General features: G+C 42.5%; 1 protein-coding gene across 1 annotated transcript in view; it reads right to left on the bottom strand.

Annotated features, from left to right (window-relative positions):
• The window catches only part of LOC138736174 (CUB and sushi domain-containing protein 1-like), a 2349200-nt gene that overhangs the window by 163339 nt on the left and 2158909 nt on the right, over positions 1-26952 (bottom strand). Inside the window, exons 55-56 of the mRNA XM_069885244.1 lie at positions 26076-26249; positions 11047-11235 (exon numbers count right to left, since the gene is read on the bottom strand). Coding sequence (XP_069741345.1) covers positions 11047-11235; positions 26076-26249 — 363 coding nt within the window. The remainder of the gene's footprint in view (positions 1-11046; positions 11236-26075; positions 26250-26952) is intronic.

The raw sequence follows: 26952 nt of genomic DNA, 5'->3' as shown, positions 1-26952 counted from the left end.
GGGGAGTTTGTGTGTTCTGAGCAGTTTTCACTGCATCCTGAAACCTTGGCAAATCTTGAGCCGAGCCACGTTCATCCCCCGCTGTGATCTATCCACCAAGTATGCTGTAGTTGTTGTTGAGGGACAAGGGGGACATGCCTAACCTCCTTGGTCTTCTGAGATAGTCGAAGCATTGGAGCATTTTCTTGACTGTCGTGCCAATGTACTTATTCATTGGACATGTCTATTTCCAAGAAGTGAATCTATCTCTCTTTCCACTTTAAAGTGGGAAAGGTTCCTGCCTCCCCTCCTGAAGTCAATAATCATCACTTTCCTTTCACTGGCATTGAGAGAGAGGTTGTTATCTTGGCACCTTGCCTCTCAATCTCTTTCCTGTGTTCTGGCCCACTAAGTATGGTGTCATTGGCAGGTTTTGAAGGTGGAGTTGACATGGAATTTGGCTGTACAGTGGTGGGTGTTGAGGGAGTATCGAACTGGACTTAGTACATATCCTTGAGGACAGCTGGTGTCGAATGTGATCATGGAGGAGATGTTACTCAGCTTTACAGATTGTGGTCCATGTGACCCCAACAACCTTTCCTTATAAATACTCCTAGCAAAAAATACTAAACCTTCCTTCGTCATAACCCTCTATTATTCTTTCATTCGTGCTATCTGGCATTGGCAGTGTTGTGGAATTGCAAAAAGAAAACTACGCTGCACTTTGGCATCTGCTTCTGACTGCCCTGGGCTTTCCTGACAGGTTGTGTTGCCACAGATATCTGGCGCTAATGGCAAGTCCCAACTCAGTCTTTCCAGTGAGTTCACACATGCTCTGGATGCTTTTTGCCATTTTTAAATGTTGCTGAAGGTCAGGGGTTTTCTAAAGCATCAGAGAGTCATTGACAGTGTTGACGAATGGCAAGTTCGAACCCTGCCTTTGTAAATCTGCCAAAGATTCTTGGAGCTGGGCTCACTCAGGCTATTCCTGATTCCTGGAACTTCAAAAATAAATTTATTATTGCACGTACCTGATAGAGAAGTTGAGCATGTTTGGCCTAAAACCTCCCTCTGTAATTGGATTCTTGACTTCCTGACGGGAGACCTCATGCAGTCCAGATGGGAAACAGCATGTCCAAGACCATTACACTGAACATGCCCCCCCTCCCCCCGCAGAGCTGTGTGCTTAGTTCGTCGCTGTTCACTTTGCTGACTCAGGATTGTGCAGAAAAACCCAGCTGACAATATGACTGTGGTGGGCCTGATCAGCGAGAAAGATGAGTCAGCGTACAGAGATGAGGTGCAGTCATTCATGGTCTGGTGTAGAGCCATAAGCCTGCATCTTAATGTTAATAAAACAAAAGAGATGGTTGTCGACTTCAGGAGGGCCAGAGGGATCACTCTCCACTGACCATTGATGGCTCCATCATGAGTACCAGGTTCCTTGGTGTGCACTTGCCAGAGAATCTCATTTGGTCCCTTCACACCAGCTCCATAGCCAAGAAAGCCCAGCAACGCCTCTACTTCCTGTGAAGGCTGAGGAAAGTCCATCTCCCACCCTCCATCCTCACTACATTCTGCAGAGGAGGTATTGAGAGCATCCTGTGCAACTGCATCACCGCCTGGTTTGGAAACTGTACCACCTCGGACAGTAAGACCCCGCGGAGGATAATGGTCAGCAGTAAAGATCATTGAGGTCTCTCTTTCTACCATGATGGATATCTGCAACACTTGATGCCTGTGGTAGGCAAATAAAATTGTAAAGTATTTCTCACTTCCCTCTCATAAACTCTTCTCCCTTTTGTCATTTGGAAGGAAGTACCGTAGCATTCATGTTCATTCGTCCAGATTGGGTAATAGTTTTTATCCCCAAGCCGTCAGGCTCCTCAATTCCTAGAACATGCGTGTGCTAGTATATCATGGGTTCTTTTTTTCATGGTTTTTAAAATTGTATTACGATGTATTAGTTAATTCCTATTTATGTACATCTGCTCCCTGGTCCTGGAGAAATGCTATCTGTGGTTATGGTATGAACGATAAATAAAGGTGACTTGACTTGACTGACCATTTCTACCTATGGATGCAGTCTGACCTGTTGAGTACTTCCAGCAATTCTTGGACTGCTCAAGCTTCCAACATCTGCAGCATTTTTGTTTCTCACGACTGAAGCTCGGGGCTACAGGAACACAGAACCTGAGCCAGCAGTAATACTGATCAATCAATGCTGGCAGAAATTTTAATAATACGACTTCTGTTCCTGAGAACTGTCTTTAAGCTGATATCTGAGAGCCTGATTTGTCCATTTTCTATAGCTACCAATATCATTTCCATCTACATGCACTTGCTGCAACTCTTTCATTTCATTGAACATCACCCGAACATTACCTATAATTAAGCTAACACCATGTGTACTGCATCCAATTATTAATGGAAACCACATTTTTTTAATTATTACCTTGAAAAATGTCTATCTATATAAGAATTTACGTAAGTAGGGACATTCATGATCCAGGGACTGCCACAATCTACAGATAATGCCATGCTAAATGCTACAACAATCAATTTTTTTTTCTGAAATCTAGACTGTCCAAGAAGACACTTGTGTCGGATCTCATCAATGTGGTAAAAGCAGGTTTTAAAGTGCAAGGAGCATTATTAGTGTACAAAAGGTCACTAGTTCACAGAATAAATCTCAAATAGTTGCTTGATCAATAGCAGAAGATGAAAATCAACCAGAATCTATCAATTCAGGACAAACATAGAGGAGCTCATTAGCAATTCAGTTTAATTAACAAGATAACAATATTTTTTTAAAAATGACATTCAGATTTTATTCATAATGTATAATTTCAAAGAATTAAGTGAATGAACTTGAAAACCTGAATAAATATACATCTAGGTGAAAGTAATTGACTAGATAAGTGCGTGAAGGAACTAATATCAATTTCTCCTCTCAACAGCCTCGCAATATCTTGCAATGCAAAACCATGACCAATTTCCTTTTGCATTAATACAAACAATGCACAAAAGGTTATTCATTTTTAATTTAACAAAATTAAATAATTCAGTGTTCTCTAGTGACTAGTGACCGCACAGTTTTGGTAATTTTTGGATCTTACCTTCAGTGGTTTTCAAACTTTTTCTTTCCACTCACATTCCACCTTAAATATTCCCTATACCATCAGTGCTCTATGATTAGTAAGGGATTAATGAATTAATTAAGACATATAAGGCAATTGAACAACTGAAAAGCGGCAAAGCAGCAGGTATGGATGGAATCCCCCACACCCCCCCAGAGGTCTGGAAGGCTGGCGGCAAAGCTCTGCATACCAAACTGCATGAGTTTTTCATGCTCTGCTGGGACCAAGGAAAGCTGCCTCAGGACCTTTGTGATGCCATCGTCATCACCCTGTACAAAAACAAAGGCGAGAAATCAGACTGCTCAAACTACAGGGGAATCACGCTGCGCTCCATTGAAGGCAAAATCTTCGCTAGGATTCTCCTTAATAGACTAACACCTAGTGTCACCGAAAATGTCCTCGCAGAATCACAGTGTGGCTTTCGCGCAAACAGAGGAACTACTGACATGGTCTTTGCCCTCAGACAGATCCAAGAAAAGTGGAGAGACAAAACAAAGGACTCTACATCACCTTTGTTGACCTCACCAAAGCCTTTGGCACCGTGAGCAGGAAAGGGCTTTGACAAGTACTAGAGCGCCTCGGATGCCCCTCCAAGTTCCTCAACGTGGTTATCCAACTGCACGAAAACCAACAAGGTCGGGTCAGATACAGCAATGAGCTCTCTGAACCCTTCTCCATTGACAAAGGCGTGAAGCCGTTGGTGTCCTCACACCAACCCTCTTTACTATCTTCTTCAGCATGATGCTGAAACAAGACATGAAAGACTTCAACAATGAAGACGCTGTTTACATCCGGTACCGCACGGATGGCAGTCTCTTCAATCCGAGGCGCCTTCAAGCTCACACCAAGACACAAGAGCAACTTGTCCGTAAACTACTCTTTGAAGATGATGCCGCTTTAGTTGCCCATTCAGAGCCAGGTCTCTAGCGCATGACATCCTGTTTTGCGGAAACTGCCAAAATGTTTGGCCTGGAAGTCAGCCTGAAGAAAACTGAGGTCCTCCATCAGCCAGCTCCCCACCATAACCACCAGCCCCCCCACCACCCCACATCTCTATCGGGCACACAGAACTCAAAACGGTCAACCAGTTTACCTACCTCGGCTGCACCATTTCCTCTGATGCAGAGATAGACAACAGACTCGCCAAGGCAAATAGCGCCTTTGGAAGACTACACAAAAGAGTCTGGAAAAACAACCACCTGAAGAAACACACAAAGATCAGCATGTACAGAGCCCTTGTCATACCCACGCTCCTGTTCGGCTCTGAATCATGGGTCCTCTACCGGCATCACCTACGGCTCCTAGAACGCTTCCATCAGCGCTGTCTCCGCTCCATCCTCAACATTCATTGGAATGACTTCATCACCAACATCAAAGTACTCGAGCTGGCAGAGTCCACAAGCATCGAATCCATGCTGCTGAAGACCCAACTGCGCTGGGTGGGTCACGTCTCCAGAATGGAGGACCATCGCCTTCCCAAGATCGTGTTCTATGGCGAGCTCTCCATTGGCCATCGAGACAGAGGTGCACCAAAGAAGAGGTACAGGACTGCTTAAAGAAATCTCTTGGTGCCTGCCACATTGACCACTGCCAGTGGGCTGATATCGCCTCCAACCGTGCATCTTGGCACCTCACAGTTCGGCGGGCAGCAACCTCCTTTGAAGAAGACCGCAGAGCCCCCCTCACTGACAAAAGACAAAGGAGGAAAAACCCAACACCCAACCCCAACCAACCAATTTTCCCTTGCAACCACTGCAACCGTGCCTGCCTGTCCCTCATCGGACTTGTCAGTCACCAACGAGCCTGCAGCAGACGTGGACATACCCCTTTATAAATCTTCATCTGCGAAGCCAAGCCAAAGAAAAAGAAGAAATTAAGGTGGGATATGGATGAGAAGGGAACGTTGAGAACCACTGCTCTAGACCCAATTGTTACTCCTTTGGAGATATGAAACTGTGCACATAATGAGTCAATGAGGGACAATTGAAAAGGTGGTTTTCAAACTTTTTCTTTGCACTCACATCCCACTTTAAGTAACCCCTTACTAATCACAGAGCACCTACAGCATAGGGATTGCTTAAGGTGGAATCTGAGTGGAAAGAAAAAGTTTGAAAACCACTGAGTTAAATGAATGGAAAATATTTCATGGAAGGCGGGATTTATTGATAACTCCTATCAGCTCAGGTGAAATGTTGAAGAAAACAAGAAACCTCTCCTCCACATCATCACACAGTAATGCTGACTGAAAGAAGACTTGTAGTTCACAATTTGTTCATTAATGCTTGAGTCACTTCTGATCTTGGGACCCCATAACAGAGTCTGCCTATTAAAGCAGCATGAAGGGGGGCCTATGGATCTGACAATTCCCCAAATGAACCATCCCTCTGTTACATTGCTAACACTATCTTCAGCTTCCCCACCAGAAGATTGAGTTTGAGCAGCTCCTTCATTAAATCACAAGGATATAATCATCATTCATGACTGGGCTTTATCAAGAAAAGCTGTTATTAAACATGATAATTGAGCTGAGTTATTAAGCGCCTGGCTGAAATCAACAAATTGGTGATCATAACTTAAGTGAAGCTTGTCGATTTCAAAACAACCAAATTAAGGAGGAGGGGGCAGGAAGTAATGAACAATAATCAATCATAATCTCCCCACTCTCTTCAAGATGCAAAATTAGCCAGAGAAAAATACAATGGAACACAAATTATATGCTGAGGCTGTGTAATGAAGACTGATTAAAATAATTCCACCTGTAATTTCCAAAGGAGATTAGGGGCCTGTGAGTTTCGGGTTCTCAATACTCAAGATTGCTTTAATTAGAACATTTATTTTATTCAACCTCTCAATATGTACAGTAAACCACTGACTTTTCTGTTGTTGTTCATTTTGTCTGAAGTAAATGAGAACTACCTGGGGAGAATCGGATGCATATCACTCTCCCAACTCAAAATGAGGATTAACCCACAAGATGCTGGGAGGTTGTGAAACCTGTCTAAAGGGTGGCTTGGGCTTTATGCGGGAATATTTTAAAAAGGTGACTGCAGTGAAAACTAGCCCGTTTCTTTGATCCCACATCAATCCTCACCAGTGAAGGCTTCTTGTCACTGCACGACATATAATGGTGCTTGAACCTTATCACTGTTGAAAGATGCAGGGTTCTGATTATACATTTCAAGTTGAAATGGCTGATCTGAAGATCAGATTGGTAGCAAAATATGCTCTATTTTAATATCACGATGAGGATTTGAAATGTGCTAAAATCACAAGCTCTATTGAAAGGGCATATGCACACATTTCTGCATACTTCTATATTTATAGGCCCTGTGGAAGGAACCTCATGGCCCTTTCGGTTGATCGGAAGGGTCATAAGATTCCTTCAACAGCAGGTTGCAGGTGACCTTATTGTTTTGAAGTCCACTTCATCCCCCATTGTTCTTTTGTTCAAATGCAATAAGGGACCAGAGTCTGTGACTCCCCTGCTGACCTGCTTCCAGCTTCCTTATGTGTAATGGCAGAAGGATGGAAGCACAAGAGACCGCTGAAGCTGGAACCTCCAGTGAAAAATTAACTGCTGCAGGAATGCTGTGTGGGCAAACAGCATTGGTGGGGGAAGTTGATGACAGTGGAAGGGTTTGGATCAGAAACATCAAAGGCTTCTTTCTCCCTCTCCACTTACCCACCTACTACAGATGTTGAATCCCCCCAGTGGGTTATTTCTGTTTCGCTTGCAAAATCGAGATGGATTAGTGCAAACACTGCTGCCAGCTGTGAAGTGAACTGTCACTCTATCTAATATGTCACAGGGTCACATGGGAGATATCTTCCAGAGAAAGGGTCTCGATGAATTTGGTATTTGCTGGTGATATGCAGTTAAGTCCACAGGCTTGCTCAAACTTACATAAGTTGTACTGAATCCACGGCTTGTTGGGTGAAACCACAAAGAAATGAGCTGAACTTGTGATCGAGTGAACTTTAGTCTCTCAGAGATCCTCATGATAATAATTTGTCTGATTGGCAAAAGATGAAACATTGCCAGAATAAGTATCTATCTCACTCCATTTATATGGGGAAATATTAAGGTAACTTCAATGAGTTGTAGCAATTTTATTGCTGATTTCAATATCCTTCCTAAACCACCAGCCCCCAAATCAGCTGGAAATTCAATCTGCACCAATTGTTTAAAAAAAATTATTTGTCATGCAAAACAGCAGACATTCCAATGTCTTCTTCAAATGTAACGTGACTGTCCAATGGAAATGATCAGTGGTTGGGAAACTCTGCACTAAATTGTCATCATCTCCTCCCACCTTCCCATCCTACTCAAATAGTTTGCTGACATCACTCCTCCCTATGTCAATAGACTCTTCTTACTCACTTGATTCCATTTTGAGATTTTGTTCCCCATTCACTGAAAAGCCTTCTGCCCTTCCTCCTCTATTTCTACCCCATTTGGGCTAGCTCCTCTTCCCTTTTCTCACCATCATCAAAAGTGCCTCGTGTTTTTCCCCTCCGTAACTCAGCCACTTTCTTGCTCATGGTGTGACCGAGTATTTAGAGGTGGTTTGGGAGGAATTGCTCGAGCAGGTTGTACACACGCATTTTAAAACACAGAATATTTGCAGGACTTTTGCAGGGTGCTTTTTGCAGAAAGAGCAACAAAGTTGCAGAATACAGCTGGCCCGGGAGAGCATGTGATCTTTGCAGGCAGGGGCAGAAGAGTTTTGCTCTCAGAGAGGAAGGGAGTGAAACAGAGAGAGAAGGAGTCACAGAAATCAGTTCCAGAGGGGCAAGCTGGCAAACCTTTGAAGCCTGCCTGGTCAAAGGAGAAGACTGGTGGTCTGAAAGGTGACCTGAAAGAAAGAGGATCATCTGCAGAATCCTGAAGGGGGCAAGTTTCGTCAGGAAGATTGATTGGAAAGGAATCAGTTGCTGATGTCCTGGAAAAGGGATCTCTCTCTGAAAACCAGCAAGAACCCTCCTGAGTGGTAACCATTTGCCTGTGAAGCACCAAAGACTGGTGAACCTTGTTAATGCTAACTTCTGTGCACAGTACAAGAATTGCCTGCAACCAGTGAGATTGGACTGTGATCCAAAGAACTTTTCTAATCTTAAATATACATTACACACACCTGCACTTAGTGTTAGAGGGGGTATTAAGTAGGTTAAGCAGGTAGTAAGTAGGTTAAGTGATCATTTAAAGTTTAATTCTGTTTTCTTGTTCAAATATAATTAAAAACTACTTTTGTTTAAGTAACCCTGTGTTGTGGTGCATATCTTTTGCTGCTGGTTTTGGGGGTCCTCTGGACTCCGTAACAATGGGTTTTCAAAATATGAAAATATGAGCTGTAAAGACTCAACAGCTCAAGCAGTGCATAGACCGCAAGAGGGGACATATTCCTGTTTGATTTAAAAATGTGGGCTCATCAATATTTGGTGATATCTGGTGACATGGGATCCAAGGAGAGGCAGCTGAATGGATAGAAAATTGGCTTCAATGGAAAAAACAGAGTGTGATGGAGATTTACTGGAATGTTTCCAGGGTTACAGGATCTAAGTTATAGGGAAAGATTAAATAAGTTAGGTCTTTATTCTTTGGGGGCATAGAAGGTTGAGATGGGATTTGATTGAGGCTTTTAAAATTATTAGGGGTACAGAAAAATGGACATGGAGAGGCTTTTTCCTTTAAGAAAGGGGGAGATACAAACAAGAGGACATGAGCTGAGAGTTGGGGCAAAGGTTTAGAGGAAACCTAAGGGGGGACTTCTTTACTCAGAGAGTAGTGGGTGTGTGGAACAAGCTTCCAGAGAAAGTGGCAGAGACAGGCTCAATATTTGCATTTAAAAGGAGAGGTTAGATACGTATATGGACGGGAAAGGAATGGAGAGTTATGGGTTGACTGTAGGTCAGCTGGGGGAAAGTGTTTGGCATGGACTAGAAGGGCCAAGTTGGCCTATTTCTGTGCTGTAATTGTGATGGTTGTTTCTTGGACTGCACACCTGTGACTCCTGGTGTGCCATACTGTTCAGTGCTGGGCCCATTGCTATTCATCATCTTGTTCAAAACACAGGTGGCATGATTAGCAAGTTTGCGGATGACCCTAAATTGTCAACAGTGATAAAAGTTGCCAAAGATTGCGTGAAGATCTTGATTGGTTGGGCAGGTGAGCAAAGGAATGTTGATGCACTTGAATACAGATAAATGTGATTGTTGCAGAGCAGACATATCTTGGAATACAGACACATAATATCCTAAATGTGGCATCACTGTTACTTGGGGCAGTCAAGAAAGCTTTTGTTGCATTGGTCATGTTGCAGTTGTATCAGACCTCCAGCAGCTTCTTCCATACACCCACCATCTTCTGCATACACAAGTCATCCCACAGGTCCTGATTACATTTCCTCCTTCTCTCCTTAAATCTATGGTTATACATTTCCCTTCTCTGGGCAAAAGACTGTGCATTCAGCTGATCTATTCTCAGAATCATGAGATGAATAGATCAGTGCACACACAGATGCTTTTGCCCAGAGTAGGGGAATCAGTAACCAGAGAACTTGGGTTTAAGATGAGGGAGGAGAGATTTAATTGGTACCTGAGGGATTACATTTTTTTGCACAGATTGGAACAGGCTGCAAGAGGAGGTAGTTGAGTCCGATACTATTATAATCCATTTGGATGGATAGGTTCAAAGGCATATGGGCTAAAGGCAGACAGGTGGTTTGTTTTGGTCCACATGGGCAGGTTGGGCCAAAGGTCTTGTTTCCACACCGTATGGCCCCACGACTCTATGATGTACAGAACCAACCTCTTCCAGCAGGCTGAATGACATATCAGAGGATTCACTATCCATGGGCTGAAGGTCAGGTTAGTGAAGAAACAACACTGGAGAGGGTGCGTAGCTTCAGCTCCTGGGAGTCCACATATTGGAGGACCTCTCCTGGAGCCAGCACATTGGGGCAACCATGAAGGTGAACCGATGCCTTTACTTTCAAAGGTGTTGAGAAGATTTGGCATGTCATCAAACATTCTATCAATCTTCTACTGGTGCACTATGGATTGTATATTGACTGGTTGCATCACACCCTGGTTTGAGAATTGAAGAGGCAATCCTGACCAAGTTCATCACCAACCGCCCATCTTTTGAACAGATCTATGTGAGGTGCTCTCCCAAGAAGGCAGCCAACATCATAAAGGACCCCCGACACCCTGGTCACAACCTCTTTTCACTGCGACCTTCAGGCAGAAAGTACAGAAGCCTGAAGACCTGCATCTCCAGCTTCAAGAACCAATTTTCCTCAGTTATTAAGCCCTTGAAACTCCTGAAACAACCCTAATCATAAACTAGTCCAGAACTACCAAAAATTCTGACTGCACTGCACATTTTTTTCCATTAACTGCAAATATAAACAATTATTTACCAATTCTTTTATAGTTATGATCTCTTTTTCTGTCTTGAGGTGCATGAAGAGTATTTAATTTATGCCATTGTTCTTGGTCTATCTTGGCTATCCATATATCCATGGCACACAAGAACGTTAGTGCATCTGTACATTTTACCACTGTATTTGACGATAAACGTTCATATCATTCACAGGAAGTGTGATGAAGGCCAAGACACCGATTCCATTGCAATAACCCTCAGCAATGTGAGATCGTGAAGTGCTGGAAAGGATTTGTGGGACAGTCAGATGCAGAAGAAGGAAAGGTTTTCACCACCAAAGTAACACTTGACTGATTGCTTCTGGTTCACACCTCATGTTTCGGCTGGAGTTGTCTGCAAGGAGAATAACCCTCCAGAACCTCACATGCTGGAGCTTGGTTTAGAGCACTAGGTGAAATAAATTATTTTGAAAACCAATTGTCTTTCAGAGCTTAATCAGGTCAAGGAGAAAGGTCACATTTCTGGAAATAACATACTACTTACGTAAGCAGCTTGGTCGAGCTCGGTCCCATAAACCGTTCACTTGACAGGTGAGCACAGCTGACCCAAGGAGATAGAAGCTCCATTTACACTGGTATATCACACTGCTTCCAGACTTGAAACTTTGCACATAATCTTCCCACCCCAGTCGCACGGCATTCTCCACGAGTCCAGGATCTGTACAGTTCACCACTGCAAGTCAACACAGCTAATGTCAGATCTCATTAAAATATGAACCAGAATCAATAATAGTTTCATTCTCACTGTTATTAGACTTAGGAATGAACCACACACTGGTAAAATAATAGTGTCCTTGCTCTGCATGAACAGATCTCACACCGTAACTCAGAACTTCTGTGCTGTATATTATTTGCTGTGGTATGTTTGAGATTTCTCACTTGACATCTTGCAAAAGTGCACCTTGGTTCAAATAACAAGTTTAAACTCGAATCATCAGAACTGAAGGATTTCAGCAAAATATCAAGTTGAAATTTACTATAATCTGACTGTCCTTACACAACCAGATGAAACACTGTTTCTATGGACCACAATGTAAACACATACATATTATACATTTCTCAAATAGCACAAAACAATCACATACCTATAAAGTATAAAAATATTAATAGAAAATAAATGTGGATAAATATCCTGGAATATATTGGCTCCTTTCAAAGATGGACTGAGGAAAAGTTACATCTTGCAAAAACCTATAGTTAGTCGCCGACTTACAGTCGTAACGAGGACCGAAAGATCGGTTGTATCTCAGAATGGACGTAAGCTGGAATCTTGATTCCTGTGCACATGTGCGAGTCTTCGGTTGGTGCATTCATGAGCTTTTGGGGGTTCGTGTATGGGAATTCTGTTGGTGTATACACAAGCCTTCGGTGGGGTTTGCTTGATGGAGTTTGGTTGGTGCATGCACAAGAATGAAGCGCCCTGACAATATTGAAATCTTAAAATCACATCTTTAACTCTCGCGCATGCGTCAACCAAACTCCAATGTGCAAACCTACCGTGCATGCACCTACCAAAGATTCACGCATTCGTATAGCAATCTAGATGGCCATGTCCACGCTATGGAATGCTGACTAATAAGGCACATTTTGGCTCTTACATGGCCTGTACATACAACATAAACCGTGTAAATTTTCTATATTTTAAAAAAATTGTTTGTATGTGTGGATGGTCATAAATCACAAAGTTTGTAAGTCAGGACTACCTGAATCTTACACTCCCAGCTGACACTTATAATAGAAAACCAAGAAATAGAAGGACTTGTTAACTGTTTCCTGCTGGGTCCTTGACAACCATGTTGTTGATTTAGACTCATGGAGTTCATAGATGTGAAGTGAACATGGAACTTTTCCTGTCCTTACTTCCAGTAAATCATTTAATCCAGGAAGATCAAGGTCGTTAATGTTTACCCAAATTTCCTCAAGATCAAACGAAAAGTTAGAGGAACTCAGGGGGCCAGACAGCGAGCATGGGTAGGAATGGTTTAGTCAATGTTTTGGGTAGCGACCTGACATAAGACTGAAGTGAAAAGAGGTGATATTAAGGGGAAAGATAAAGGAAGGGAAAATAAACTGGGGAGGGGAAAACTTCCCAGAAATGAAGCAAAATTTTTCATTGTGCTCAGTGCCTTTTGTGGCTCAGGGATTAACAAGTACCCAGGAAAAGATTTGGACCCACTGCAATTCACCCATCATCACAATCGCTCCACAGCAGATCCAATATCGCTGGCTCTCCACTCAGCTCTGGATCACCGCAAAAGAAGCAACTCATACATGCATACAGCTCCTCTTCATCAACTACAGCTCAGCCTTCAGTACTGGTCCCTCAGTGCTGGTCAAGAAGCTACAAACTCTTGGCCTCTGTATTCCCCTACCCCTCTGCAACTGGATCAGAATTGGAATCAACATCTCCTCCTCAATGATCATCAATATAGGTGCACCCCAAGAATGAATGCTTAGCACACTGCTCCACTCGTTATACACCCATGACTGTGTGGCCAGCCACAATTCCAATGCCATACACCAGTTTGCCAATGACACCACAGTTGACAGCAGAATCAGAAACAGCAATGAGTAAGCGTACAGGAGGGAGATAGATCAGCTCATTGAATGGTGTAACGACAACAACCTTGCGCACAATATTCAAGAGGAAGTCAGGGAAACACGACCCCGTCTGTGGTGGAGAGGGTCAAGAATTTCAAATTCATGGGTGTCAACATCTCCAAGGATCTGTCCTGGAACATCCATGTTGATGCAATTACAAAGAAGGCTCGCCAGCGGCTATACTTTGTGAGGTGTCTGAGGAGATTCAGCATGTCACTAGAAACTCTCGTAAACATCTAGCATTCTGGCTAGTTGCATCACTGTCTGGTATGGAAGCGCAAACTCTCAGGACAAGAATAAACTCCAGAGGGTTGTTAACTTGGCCTGCGACATCACATGCACCAGATTTCACCCCATCAAGGACATCTACATGAGGTGGTGTCTTTAAAAAGCAGCCTCTATCCTCAAAGACCCCCACCACCCAGGCCACACCCTCTTCACTCTGCTACCATCGGGGGAAAAGGTACAGGAGCCTAAAGACGAGCACTCAGCGGCACAAGGACAGCTTCTTCCCCGCTGCCATCAGATTCCTGAATGATCAATGAACCATAGACACGGCCTTACTTTTCGTGCACTATTATTTTTACTTTTTATAGTAACATGAATGTTTGCACCGTGTTACTGCCATAAAACACCAAATTCCATGACTTGTTCATGACAATAAATTATGATTGATTATTAAAAACTGCTGTAAACACAAAGATCATGTAAAAACACAACAGTACTCTTGTCATCTAAAGTACTGAAGCTTCACACAAGCCAACAGCTAATAATAACAAATTCTAAGAAGACTCCTAGCCAAGTTGGATTCATCCGGAAATCAAATCACCAAATCGTAATGTTCAAGGCTCGAGTAATCTCTGCTGTAAAATTCCGAGACAGAAGGTTGTGGGTTCATTCCTACTCTGAAGGTTTGAAAGCTTAATCTCCATTGACAATCCATATGACATAGGAACAGAAATAATCTATTCAGCCCATTGAATCTGACCTTCTATTTAATCATGAGTTGATTCCCACTCAGCCCCATAGTCTGATCTTCTCCCCCATCTTGTTTGAAGTCCTGGCTAATCAGGAACCTATCAAATTCTGCCTTCAATACACCCAATGACTTGGCCTCCACAATTCACAGATTTACCACCCTCTGGCTGAAGTAATTCCAGTGCATCTCTGTTCTAAACCAATGGCCTTCAATACTGAAATTGTGCTCGCTCCTTGCTGGTGAACTCATCAGAGATCCTGTTGGCTTCACTGACAATCTACATTCCACAAGAGGAGCATGTCCCGACCATGACTGGCATTCACACTGTCTATTCAAGAGGAAAGAGTTGGAAAAAATGTGCCCTTACCTTGCCACAACTCTTGCACCTCCGCCTCATTGAAGCCTCTCCAACTAAAGCTTCAAATTCCCACTCCTACACTGGGCACTCACCCAATGGCTGCTTAAACATCAGTTCCTCCGCTTGACCTTACCACCTTTTTACTGGCTACAGCTAATTTGCTTATGGAGAAATTTAAACAAGCAATTACGTCTCCCCGCTGCTTTTCAAACACTTCTCTCATTCACAATCCCCGAAGAAATTTAAACAAACACCTACCTCTCCCATTGTGGGGGACAAGGAATTTCTGCACTGGATGAAACATTACTGGGGCTTTTTCTCTCCAATTGGGGCCCAATAATCAAACGCATAAACATGCATAAACATGAAACCCATCTCTAATGAGATCACCATTCCACCCCATATTGTTTCAGAATTGTTGCAACTTACCCACAGTGTCTATTTTTTTATGCCAAGCTGGGAGATTTTAAACATGCATGACAATAGCAGTACCAGGGCATGCTGATCTTCTCTCTAATCCAAGCAGTTGAGGAAGTTGGCCATCAATTTACCATGGGCTGTTTATTTATTTTATTAGTACATCTGCAGTTCACACACATTCAGCTCAATAGCTTGTTTCCTAATGGGCATCCAAAGCCTATGGACTTCAGCACACCTTGTTTCTCCTCTTCAGAATTGTGCTTTAATTTCACTCCCACTTTTGAAAATGCGCAGTGACATCAAAAATGAATCAAACATGTTTAATAATGAGAGGGTGAAGGGGATTGGGTTATGACTTTTAGTTCTGTTTCTATTCGCAGTCCTATTTCCATCAGCCTAATTAGGGATGGCATGGTGGGCACAGCGGTCAGCGCAATAACTTTACAGCACCAGCAATCGGGACCGGGGTCTGAACCCTGCGCTGTCTGTAACAAGTTTATGCGCATTCTCCCTGTGTCTGCATGGGTTTTCCCTGGGGCTCTGGTTTCCTCCCACCGTTCCAAAATGTACCAGGTGTGGAGGCTAATTGGGCGTAAAGTGAGTTGCACGGACTCATGGGCCGAAATGGCCTGTTACCATGTCTAAATATAAAATTTAATTAATTGTCACTTGGAGATTTAATGAAGGATTCATAGACTTTTCTCAAGAGCTCTGTGCCAAAGGTATGTCTTCCCGATGCACCTGCTGCAATTTGTTTCTGTCAACTTGTGAAGGCACATGTATGTATTTATCGGTTTGTGCAGTAGCAGGGCGTTACACTGAGTTAATGACAGTTGATTACAGTAATTGCATGTTGATGTGTACTGCAGGAGGCAAGATTGAAATCTGAATTCATCATTCTGATTATTCCAAATGCTGCATCAGGTTGAATGATGGTATCTGTTACCCCAAAGACAATGTAAAGCATTTTTATAATTAATGCATCTTCACATCAATTTCAATCCAGTGAACTTGACTGAGTTATCTGGGGTTGGTCCACTCATCCAAATCTCAACAAAATTATTAATGCCTCTCAGCAAAGCAGAACACCAGAAATACTTAATGAGTTTATATAGCCAGTTGATAACAATGTTACTTTCGATATTTCACCATCTTATGCATGGCTTGTTTATTTGCTGAGGCATAAAAATAATCAAGTCACCAAATATGCAATTAATTTCAATGTTTGTATCATAGCTAGGGAATAATCATGCCTCAGATACATGAATCAATGCTCAGATATTTTAACCCTAAGTCACCATTTTGAAAGTCCATTGAGTTACAAAAAGAAATATATCTTCTATGAACACAAAATATATCCAACTGGATGCTTTATACCTGAACAAACACGATTACAGTGGCAAAAATAACATTTTTCTGTGAGAAAAAATGCTGTTTACATGGACTTCAGTTACGGCCTTTGACAAGATCCCACATGGGAGGTTCGTTCAGAAGGTTCAGGAGAGGTGGCAAACTTGATTCAAAATTGACTGTGTAGGAGTAGTTGATGATTGTTTCTCAGACTGGAGGCCTGTGACTAGTGGTGTGCTTCAAAGATTCATGTTGGGACCATTGTTGTTTGTCGTCTATATCAATGATCTGGATGATAATCAAGCTTGCTGATGACTCTAAGATTGGGAGCGTTGTGGACAGTGAGGAAGATTTTCAAAGCTTTCAGAGGGATCTGGATCAGCTAGGAGAATAGGCCAGAAAGTGGCGGATGGAGTTTAATATAGACACATGTCGTGCTGAACTTGATGCCCAATTTATATTAAAGTGTTTTGGATTGAACATGATAACTCACTATTTCCTGCATATTTTTGTAACTCTGTAGAAGCCTATTAAGTGCTATTGTTGCATTTTCTACCACTACAATCTGCAGTAGCACATTCCAGGTGCCAAGGAGATGATTGAGGACCAAGGAGATGATTGAGGACCAAGGAGATGATTGTGGACTTCAGGAGGAAGTCATGGGAACACGACCCAGTCCTCGTCGAGGGCTCAGTGGTGGAGAGGGTCAAGAACTTCAAATTTATGGGTGTCAACATCTCGAAGCATCTGTCCTGGAGCCTCCATGTTGATACAATCACTAAGAAGGCTTGCCAGTGTTTATACTTTGTGACGTGTCTGAGGAGATATGGTATGTCACCAAAAGCTCTCATAAACATCTACCAGTGTGCCATGGGGAGCATTCTGGCTGGCTCCATCACTGCCTGGTATGGAGGTGCCAACCCTCAGGACAAGAACAAACTCCAGATGGTTGTTAACTCGGTCTTCGACATCACAGACACCAGACTTCACTTCTTTGAGGATGTCTACATGAGGCAGTGTCTTAAAAAACAGTCTCTATCCTCAAAGACCCCCATCACCCAGGCCATGCCCTCTTCACTCTGCTAGCATTGGGGAAAAGGTCCAAGAGCCCAAAGACGAGCACTCAGCGGCACAAGGACGGCTTCTTCCCTGCTGCCATCAGATTCCTGAATGATCAATGGACCAAAGACATGGCCTTACTTTTCATACACTATTATTTTAACTTTTTTTATTTCTAGTAATGTTGCAAGATGATTATAATTTGAATGTTTGCTCTAAGATGCTGCTGCAGACACTAAACTTTGTGACATGTTCATGACAACAAATTCTGATTCTACCACTCCACTCTGTGTGAAAATATTTGCCCCAGAAATCTCCTTTAAACATTAACCTCAAAGGCATGTATTCTTGAATATGACAGTTTTACCCTCAGAATTGCATAAACATCTATTAAAGTTACCCCTCCACCTCCAACTTTCTAGAGAAAACAGTCAGTTTTTCCAACCTCCTTCCATTTCTCACATGCTCTTATCCAGTCAAAATCATGAAAAATCCCTTGTCCATCCTTCCCAAAGCCACCTGATCCTTCGAGTAATGGGGCAATCAGAATTGCACAAAATAGCTGCAACATTACTTCTCTCTTTTGCTCTCAGTTCCCCACCCAATGAAGGCAAATATACCATCCTTCTTCTTCACCTCCCTATCCACTTACTCCTGCTAATACAAAGGAACATCATTGTTCTGGTTCAAAATAGGACTCAATCAATCAATTGCAATGTGACAATTTGGTGTCTGAGCTTTTGCTATGTTCTGACAAGTATGTATCTTGGGAAAGGAAGTCTTGCAGTGGATTGGTGCTGGTTCACAGTGCAGCTCCCTACCTCTCTCAGAGCTGGATCCTGCAGTGTATCAACCCAGTGGGGACTTCTGAACATGGCTGCTGTCTTTGCTCCAAACTCTACTCTTGAATTGTGGTGAAGGGCCAATTTATACCCAAACCAAAATGAAAAGCCAGTCGAATACAAAACAACATTTCCTCCAAATTAGGTTGAATAAGATCTTTCTTTTAACTTGAATTTATCAATTCTTCCTTCTAAAGTAAGAATTTATTTGCTCTAAACACTCCTTGGGAGTAATTATGATGATCGATTTTGGGAAAAAGAAAGACAGGTGATGACAGATCCACCAAACTTGTTGGTGCTTGTAAAAGTGTTTTCAAAATTGAGATTTTTGATTTCCTGTGAACAGACTAAGAACACACAGACAAATCCTTTTGCAGGCTGCCACACATTTCCTTCCCTGTGTCTTCAGTAGAAAGCAGCATAATGTGCAGCAGGTGGCCAATCCAATCGTGCATCACTGTCGAAATAATGACCTCTAATTAGTTTGACTTCTTTTAAATATGAAGTATGTGTGCATTCCTTTTACACGAGAAAACAGTTGCAGAAAGAACTTCTTCCATCTATCAGTTTTACATTTATCTCTGCCGGACTGTCTACTACTGATTGTTTCTAATCTTTGTACATCCTCAGGGAATTCAGTGTCTCTCTTGATCAATGCTACTTCAAACTCATTACTACAATGCCTGGTACTTCCTGTCCTAATGTCGGAATTCAAAGCCATTGACATTAAATATTCATTCTTGGTTTCTCTTTCCCTGCATATATTGCCTGAGCTGCTCAGTATTTCCAGCTGTTTTTAAAGAGCTTGAATTATATTTGACAGCCACCATCTCCTCATTTTTCCCCATTTGACAGGTGCAGCGACTGTGGTGTTGTTTGAGATAAGAAATGATTTAAATCTCAAATAGAGATGTTTTATAGAGATTTATACACTCTGTGTAAATTTACCTACAGAGATCTCCTATCATTCACTGATCACTCAAATGGACAAAATTCAATCATATTTTTAAACATTGTATCTTCTCTACAAATTGAACAAAAATGTCCAAGATTCATACAGCAGAGAAACTCTTTGGCCAACCATATCAATGGTCCCTATTTATACACGTGTATACACAGATGTTCTACCTTCAGATGGTCACTTTTTTAAAATTTTAGACCTACTGCCCAGTAACAATGCTCTTCCGGCCCATGTGCCCATGCCACCTAGACACCCCTATTAACCTGCAACTCCTGTCCATTTTGAAGTATGGGAGGAAATAGGAGCACCCAGAGGAAACCCATGCAGACATGGGTAGAATGTACAAACTCCTTACAGACATTAATGATTGGAACCTGGAATGCTAGCTCCATAAGAGTGTTGCACGAACTGCTACGCTAACCGTGCCATGTTAACTGTGATCTAATTTGGCCACATCTGGATTCCAATTTCATCACAAGTGATTGAGTGCCTGATGCATTGGGTAATCCTGCTGTAAACTATTTTGACAGCCAAATAGTCATGTTCCCAAAGTAAAAAAAAGTGAAATTGAGAAGGGCGGGATGCAATTAACCTTAGGAATATTAAGACTGAGTATTGTAGGTATAATGATATGGTTTTATGTACTACAGACACAGGCTGGCCTGCCCTCCTGATGACATCCTCTCCTGGACTCCTCCCCTGTGACCCAGGCCATAAAGTTCGAGGCCCTCGTCCTTCCCTCATTTCCCAAGCTTGGACCCGGGCCAGCAGGCTCGTGTGTAATAAAGCCTATCGTTCCCCTCAGTCTTTGTCTCTGTGATTATTGGGGCAACTGGTAGCACCCAACAGTAGGCAAGGCTTATTATTCAAACTCGATATGGATTTCATAGATGGTTCCACCTAGCTTCTTTGTCTTGTATTCTTTTACAAGATTTTTGCCTGAATGTTGCCTGGACATGTCATGTGAAGCAAGAATGAAAGAGCTGGGGGGGTTTCTCTTTGCAGCAAAAAAGGACAAGAGGTGACTGAAAAGAGAGATATAAGATTATGACAGCCTTGGATTGGATGGACAGCCACAACCTTTCTCCTGGGATGACAGAACAAATATCAGAGGATATCATCTTATGGTAAGTGGGGGAAAGTTCAAACATGTGAGAAGTAAGTCTTTTTTTATTCAGAGAGGTGGGTGTGGTGTGTAGAATGCATTCTGGGGGTGGTGGTGGAGGCTGGTACAATAGGGACATTCAAGAGATTCTTCGATAGGTACATGTGTGTAAACAAAAATCAGATTTCAGATTTATTGTCAAAGTGCGTTCATACATGACATCACATATAACCCCGAGATTCTTTTTCCCTACAGGCGTGGCAGGATTACCACTAATTGGTAGTGCAAAAAAATAAACTGGACACAGTGTAAAATATGTAAACAAATAAAGAACTGTAAACAAACTGACTGTGCTATACAGAGAGAACAAAATGAAAATCAATAAAATGCACAAGTAAGAGTCCTGAAATGAGTCTCTGATTGACTTTGTCGTTGAGGAGTCTGATGGTGGGGGGAAGAGAATTATGGCTGTGCAGTAGGGAAAAATTAGATTGATGTGGACTAGGTTTACATAGGTCAGCAGAACATTGTGGGCTGAAAGGTGTAAAGTGCAGTAATGTTGTATGTTCTTCAGTTGATATTTACTGCTGCAGATATACTTACAAGTGTGTAGTGCTATGGCTATATCATCCAGTGTCTCTCTTGAACATCTAGTAGATATGTCAATGGAACATTATTTGATCCTTGGTCCACAGTGAATTGCTCATCTCAACTTATTTGATGATTTGGAAAGGAAGGGACCACCTGCCAGCTCTGTCAGGCACAAGACTCTCGACTGCTGTTCAATGACATGCTGGGCAGTAAATTGCAGAAACTGATAGAAGGTCAGGGATCGTTTGGCTGCACTCTCCCCTTGAAACATACAACCTGCTGGTTTTCACTGTCAATACCCACATATTGCAGCCTTCTTCAGCAGAGAACAACAGGTGCTGTTGACTTACAGCAGTTAATGCCTTCAGTGGATTGATTACCCCTCCCTGTAACTGGATTCTGGACTTCCTAATGGAAAGACCATGTTCTATCCAAGTCGATAGCAGAACATTGAGTACTGAGCACTGGTACACCTCAGGGCACTGTGCTCAGCCCGCTCCTGTTCACGCCACTGACCCATGACTACATCATCAGATCTAGCTCCAACAGAGTCACTAAGTTTGCAGATGACATGACAGTTAATGTCTAAATTTAAATTTAAAATACTTGGCCTCATCAGGAACAAAGATGAGTCGTGCTACAGGAGAGGTGGAAAATCTCGTGATATGCTGTGAGAGTAACATCCTCAATGTGAACAAGACAAAGGAGATGATTGTGGATTTCAGAAGACCATGGATGACCACCCTCCACTGCAAACATTAATAGCTCGGTGGTTGGGAGAGTAGAGAGCACCTAAGTAGCGACCTATCCTGGACACTGAACAACTCCTCACAAGTCAGGAAGGTGCAAAAATGACTGCACTTCCTGAGAAGACTGAAGTGGGCAAGGTTACCTGTCAACTTTCTCCAAGCACTCTATCGAGAACATCCTGGCCAGCTGCAGAACAGTGTGGTTCAGTTGCTGTAGAACATTGGATCAAAGATCATTCCACAGGCAGAGAGGATCACTGGGATATCCACCCTCCCCACCTCCCCCATCGATGTGATCAACCAGGATTATTGTTTGAAGAGAACTCACAAAATTGAGAAGCTGAGGAACAGCTTCTTCCCACCAGCAGTGAAGCTGCTTAAAAACTAAATGGCCTACTCATACAAACCCTCTATTAAACAATATTAAACAATATTTATTTATGTATATATATGTATATAGAACCATAGAACATTATAGCACAGAAAAAGGCCTCTTTGGCCCTTCTAGTCTATGCTGAACCATTTTATTTTGCTTAATCCCACTAACCTGCACCCAATCCGTAGCCCTCCATATCTCTCCGATCCAATGTACCTGTCCAAATTCCTTTTAAATGTTAAAGTTGAGCCTGCATTCACCACTTCAACTGGAAGCTTGTTCCACACCCCCAACACTCTGTGTGTGAAGAAGTTTCCCCTCATGTTCCCCCTAAACATTTCCCCTTTCACTCTTTACCCATGTCCTCTGGTTTGTATCTCTCCTACCCTCAGTGGAAAAAGCCTACTGACATTTACTCTATCTATCCTCTTCATAATTTTAAATACCATGATCAAATCTGTCCTCATTCTTCTCTGCTCCAGGGAATAAAGTCTGAATTTGTTTAATCTTTCCCTATAACTCTGCTCCTGAAGTCCTGGCCATATCCTAGTAAATCTTCTCTGCACTCTTTCTACCTTATTGATATCTTTCCTGTAGTTAGGTGACCAAGACTGCACACAATATTTCAAACTTGGCCTCACCAATGCCTTATACAACTTTAACATAACATCCCTGTATTCAATTCTTTGATTTATGAAGGCCAATATGTCAAAACTCCCTTTATGACCCTATTCTACTTTCAGGGAAGATGTACTCATATTCCCTGATCCCTCTGTTCTGCCACACACTTCAGTACCCTACCATTTACCGTGTATGTCCGTTCTTTGTTTGTCTTTTCAGAATGCAATACCTCACACTTGTCTGCATTAATTTCCATCTGCTATTTTTCAGCCCTGTATATACAGTACATACTCCAAATGCATCGCTTGTCTGTATGGCTGGATGTGTGTCTGCATGTTTTTCCACTGAGGACTGTACTATCATCAGGCTGAACTTATATAATTGGATGATAATAAATTGAACTTGAAATAGTAGCAATGAATGGGACAAAGTAAGAAATTCTTTGCTTGTTAACACCAAAGATTATGCAGACAAATGGGATTTCAGGTTAGCAATATCGTCACCTGGATGAGTGGAGATAAATAGAGTCATACAACACAGAACCAGCATTTCAGTCCTACTCGTTGACCAAATTTGCATTCAGGGTCAATGCCAAAAGGGAGTATCTGCAGGTATTGCCCCCAAAACAAGGTGCTGTTCCCCCTGTCATTCAGTTTCAGCTGTCAGACCCACCCTACTCCCTCCCCTATCAGTAGTGTCTAGGTTGAACCACACTAGCGACTCTCCAGCCTCCTCCAGCTGTGTCACTAGCGTGTGTCAAGTATCACTAGCATCTAGTGACGCTTGATGCAATAAAAAGAGCAGATGGTGTTAACGATAGGTAGGTCTCGGCTAGCAACAACCCCCCCCCCCCTCTTCCGGCTGAACGAGCCCCTCCCCCCAACATACATTCGGGCATCGAACCTGCACACCTGCATTTCATCCATATCCTTCTAAGCTCTTCCATATGTCTGTTCAAAAGTGGGTGATGGTGAAAGGCTGCTTTTTGGACTGGAGGCCTGTGTCGAGTGGTGTGCCTCAGGGTTTAGTGCTGGGCCCATTGCTCCTTGTCATCGATAGCGATGTTTTAGATAACAATACACTTGGAATAATTAGCAATTTTGTGGATGACACTGGAGTGTCTGATATTGCAGATAGTGAGGACGGTTGCCAAATATTGCAGCAGGATCTTGATCAGTTGGGCAGCTGGGCAGAGGAGTGGAATTTTTCACAGAGAAACGTGAGATGTTTAACTTTGGGAAGACTAATAAGGGTAGGACCTACATTGTGAATGGTAGGGAGAGTGTTGTAGAGCAGAGGGATCAAGAAGTACTGGTGATAGTACCTTAGGAGGGGAGTCGCAGCAGTAGATAGAGTGGTCAAAACAGCTTTCAGCACATTGGCCTTCATCAGAGTACTGAGTGTAGAGGTTGGGAGATCACGTTGGAGTTTTATAAGATGTTGCTGAGGCCTTATTTGGAGTATTTCTTCAGTTTTGGTCATCGTGTTACAAGAAAGATGGAGAGAAGGCATAGGAGATTTACGAGAATGTTGTCAGGACTCGGATGCCTCAGCCACATGGAGAGGGTGAGCAGGCGAGGTCTTTTTTCCTTGGAGGGCAGAAGGGTGAGGGGTGATCTCATGAATGTGTACAAAATTACGAGAGGAATAGATTGGGTGAACAGAAAATGTATTTTGCCCCGAGTAGGGCAAGCAGTAACCAGAGGACATAGGTTTAGCTGAGATGAGGGATGATTTAACAGGAACCTGAGGGTCAACCTTTTTTACGGAGGGCAGTGAGTGCATGTAAGGGCTACCAGACAAGGAGGATGAGGTTGGTACTATTGCAATGTTTAAGAAGAAAATTGGACCATGGATGGACAGGATGGGTTGAGAAGCATAGGGACCACACACAGGCAGGCGAGATGAATGTAGGAAAGATATTTTAATCAGTGTGGGCAAATTGGGCAGAAGAGCAAATCTCCATGCTGTATAACTCTATGAATGTCAAAATTATGGCTGCTTCTATAGATTCCTCTGGTAGCTCATTCTGGGTACAGCCACACACTGACTGAAAACAAATGTCTCTCAGGTCCCTATTAAATGCCTCCCTTCTTGCCTTAAGTCAATGCCTTCATTTACCCTGCGGAAAATAGCTTTCACCTTTGTCCATGCCCCTCGTGATTTGATAAACCTCTATAAAATCATGTAAACCTCGATAAACTACTTCAAGGAAGTGATCAATCTCATCCTTAAATGTGAAGGTAAATGTCACCACTGCTTTCACTGTGTAATCTTTACAAATGTATCATGTTTGCTGCTCATGTCAATGACCTTCGTCTGAATTTAACACACCATAACAGACTAAACCCTCTCAGTACAGTCCTGAATTTAACGCACCATAACAGACTAAACCCTCTCAGTACAGTCCTGAATTTAACACACCATAACAGTCTATACCCTCTCAGTATAGTCCTGAATTTAATATCCCATAACAGACTAAACCCTCTCAGTACAGTCCTGAATTTAACACACCATAACAGTCTATACCCACTCAGTATAGTCCTGAATTTAACACTCCATAACAGACTAAACCTTCTCATTACAGTCCTGAATTTTACACGCCATAACAGACTAAACCCTCTCAGTACAGTCCTGAATTTAACACACCATAACAGACTATACCCTCAGTACAGTCCTGAATTTAACACACCATAACAGTCTATACCCTCTCAGTATAGTCCTGGATTCATCCATGCAGGAAATGTAATTGGAGATGTGATGGAATGCAACCAGTATAGTTCTCCCTCTCTCTGCCCCTACTCCCTCCTCAACCTTAGTGCTGCCCCTGACTCTCGTTTGCTTTTGCTTGATCCGTCAAAGGCTGTAACCAAAGAGAATTAGTGTCGAATCAAGGGCACTTTCCCAGGCCAGCGAGAATGAAAGAGAAAGGAGAGAAAATACCAGCTTGAGCTGCGAAGATGTTTGCTGGTCAATGTGACGTCAGGTGGAAGAAGGGACAAAGACAAAGAGAACCAACACGAAAGGGCAGCATTGCAAGCAAACAAAAGACAGTTGATGAGACTATCTCTGGACAATATCTCATTAAATAGACAATTATGGGTTTTTTTGACCAGAGAAAACAATAAATGACTCAATTCTCCATTTGTTAGATCACCTCACTAATTTTGACCGAAATGGTGTGCTTTCCTTGTCTGTCAAAATCTTTTTACGCACACAAAAAAAACCTTTTGCATGATTTTTCCTTAACCAATCATGACCTTGCCTGGAGGACAACTATGGATGCCTCCGGAAGCTTCTTTGGAAATGCTGTGCATTTCTCCTGAAACAAAATGAAAGGAGCAAGGGAGGAAAAAAATAACAACAGTGAAGAATTGTCTTGGGCAATCTGTTGGCAAATGAATGGACCATTAAAATGTAGCTCTTGGCCCGAATCCTGCATTACAGAACTCTCTCTCCAGATTAAAATACATATGGCTGCAGATGCAGACACCATTTTACCTTGACATGTTGGCAGGGGGCTGCTCCACTGGCCATTTCCTTGGCACTGAGCTCGTAATGCACCTTTTAGCAAATATCCTTGACTGCAGGTAAAATTGACAGCATCATTGAGATTGAATTGACTGCCATTAGTTTTTCCATGAACAGGGTTTCCTGGGTGACCACATGTGATTGCTGAAATAAATTTGAGAGAGATGGTGTTAATGAGGGAACAAAAAAAAATCGAGTCAAAAGTGTCAACCTTAAACAGGCTCTGCTTTTCACCCGCTGTCTAATAACGGCACATAATGACTCCGTTAAAATACATTTTAACACTGGTATAATGATGAACGCACCAATGTGGGAACAGTATCCCAAGGAACCAGCAGTAAACAGAGAAGATGGAGAGATTCAATGGGTCAAGCAGGATCCATAGAGAGAGATGATCATTCGATGTTTCGGGTTGGGACCCATTATCAAGACAACAGTAGAAAGAGTGATATAATCTATTAAGGTAGTGGGGGAGGGGGTGTGGCAAAAATGGGGAAAAGTGATTGGGTGGTGGAGAGAAGGTGGGAGAGGTGGAGAGATAGGTCGAGAGAGAGAGAGGACTGGGAAGGGGCAAGGGTTCCAGAGTCTCACATTAGTTTGTAGGTATTGTCCATTTTCACACCAATGTGACCTTGTTTTGTATTATTTCATTTCTTGTTTATTTATCCACATTCTGGGCTCCGATAAAATTGATAAATAAGAAGATATTTCTTAAGTGAAAGTTTGATCAACCTAAATTTTGGTTTGCTTGTTTGCTTTTCGACTGCCTGAATTTTAAACCCTCGACCACACGACCAAGGCTGGTGAGGTTGGGGACAGAGCACGCCATGAGCATAAACTGCAAGTT

The sequence above is a fragment of the Narcine bancroftii genome, chromosome 6, assembly GCF_036971445.1.
Source record: "Narcine bancroftii isolate sNarBan1 chromosome 6, sNarBan1.hap1, whole genome shotgun sequence".
Taxonomy (NCBI): domain Eukaryota; kingdom Metazoa; phylum Chordata; class Chondrichthyes; order Torpediniformes; family Narcinidae; genus Narcine; species Narcine bancroftii.
Note: the sequence above shows the minus strand (reverse complement) of the source record. Positions and strands in the feature narration are given on the sequence as shown.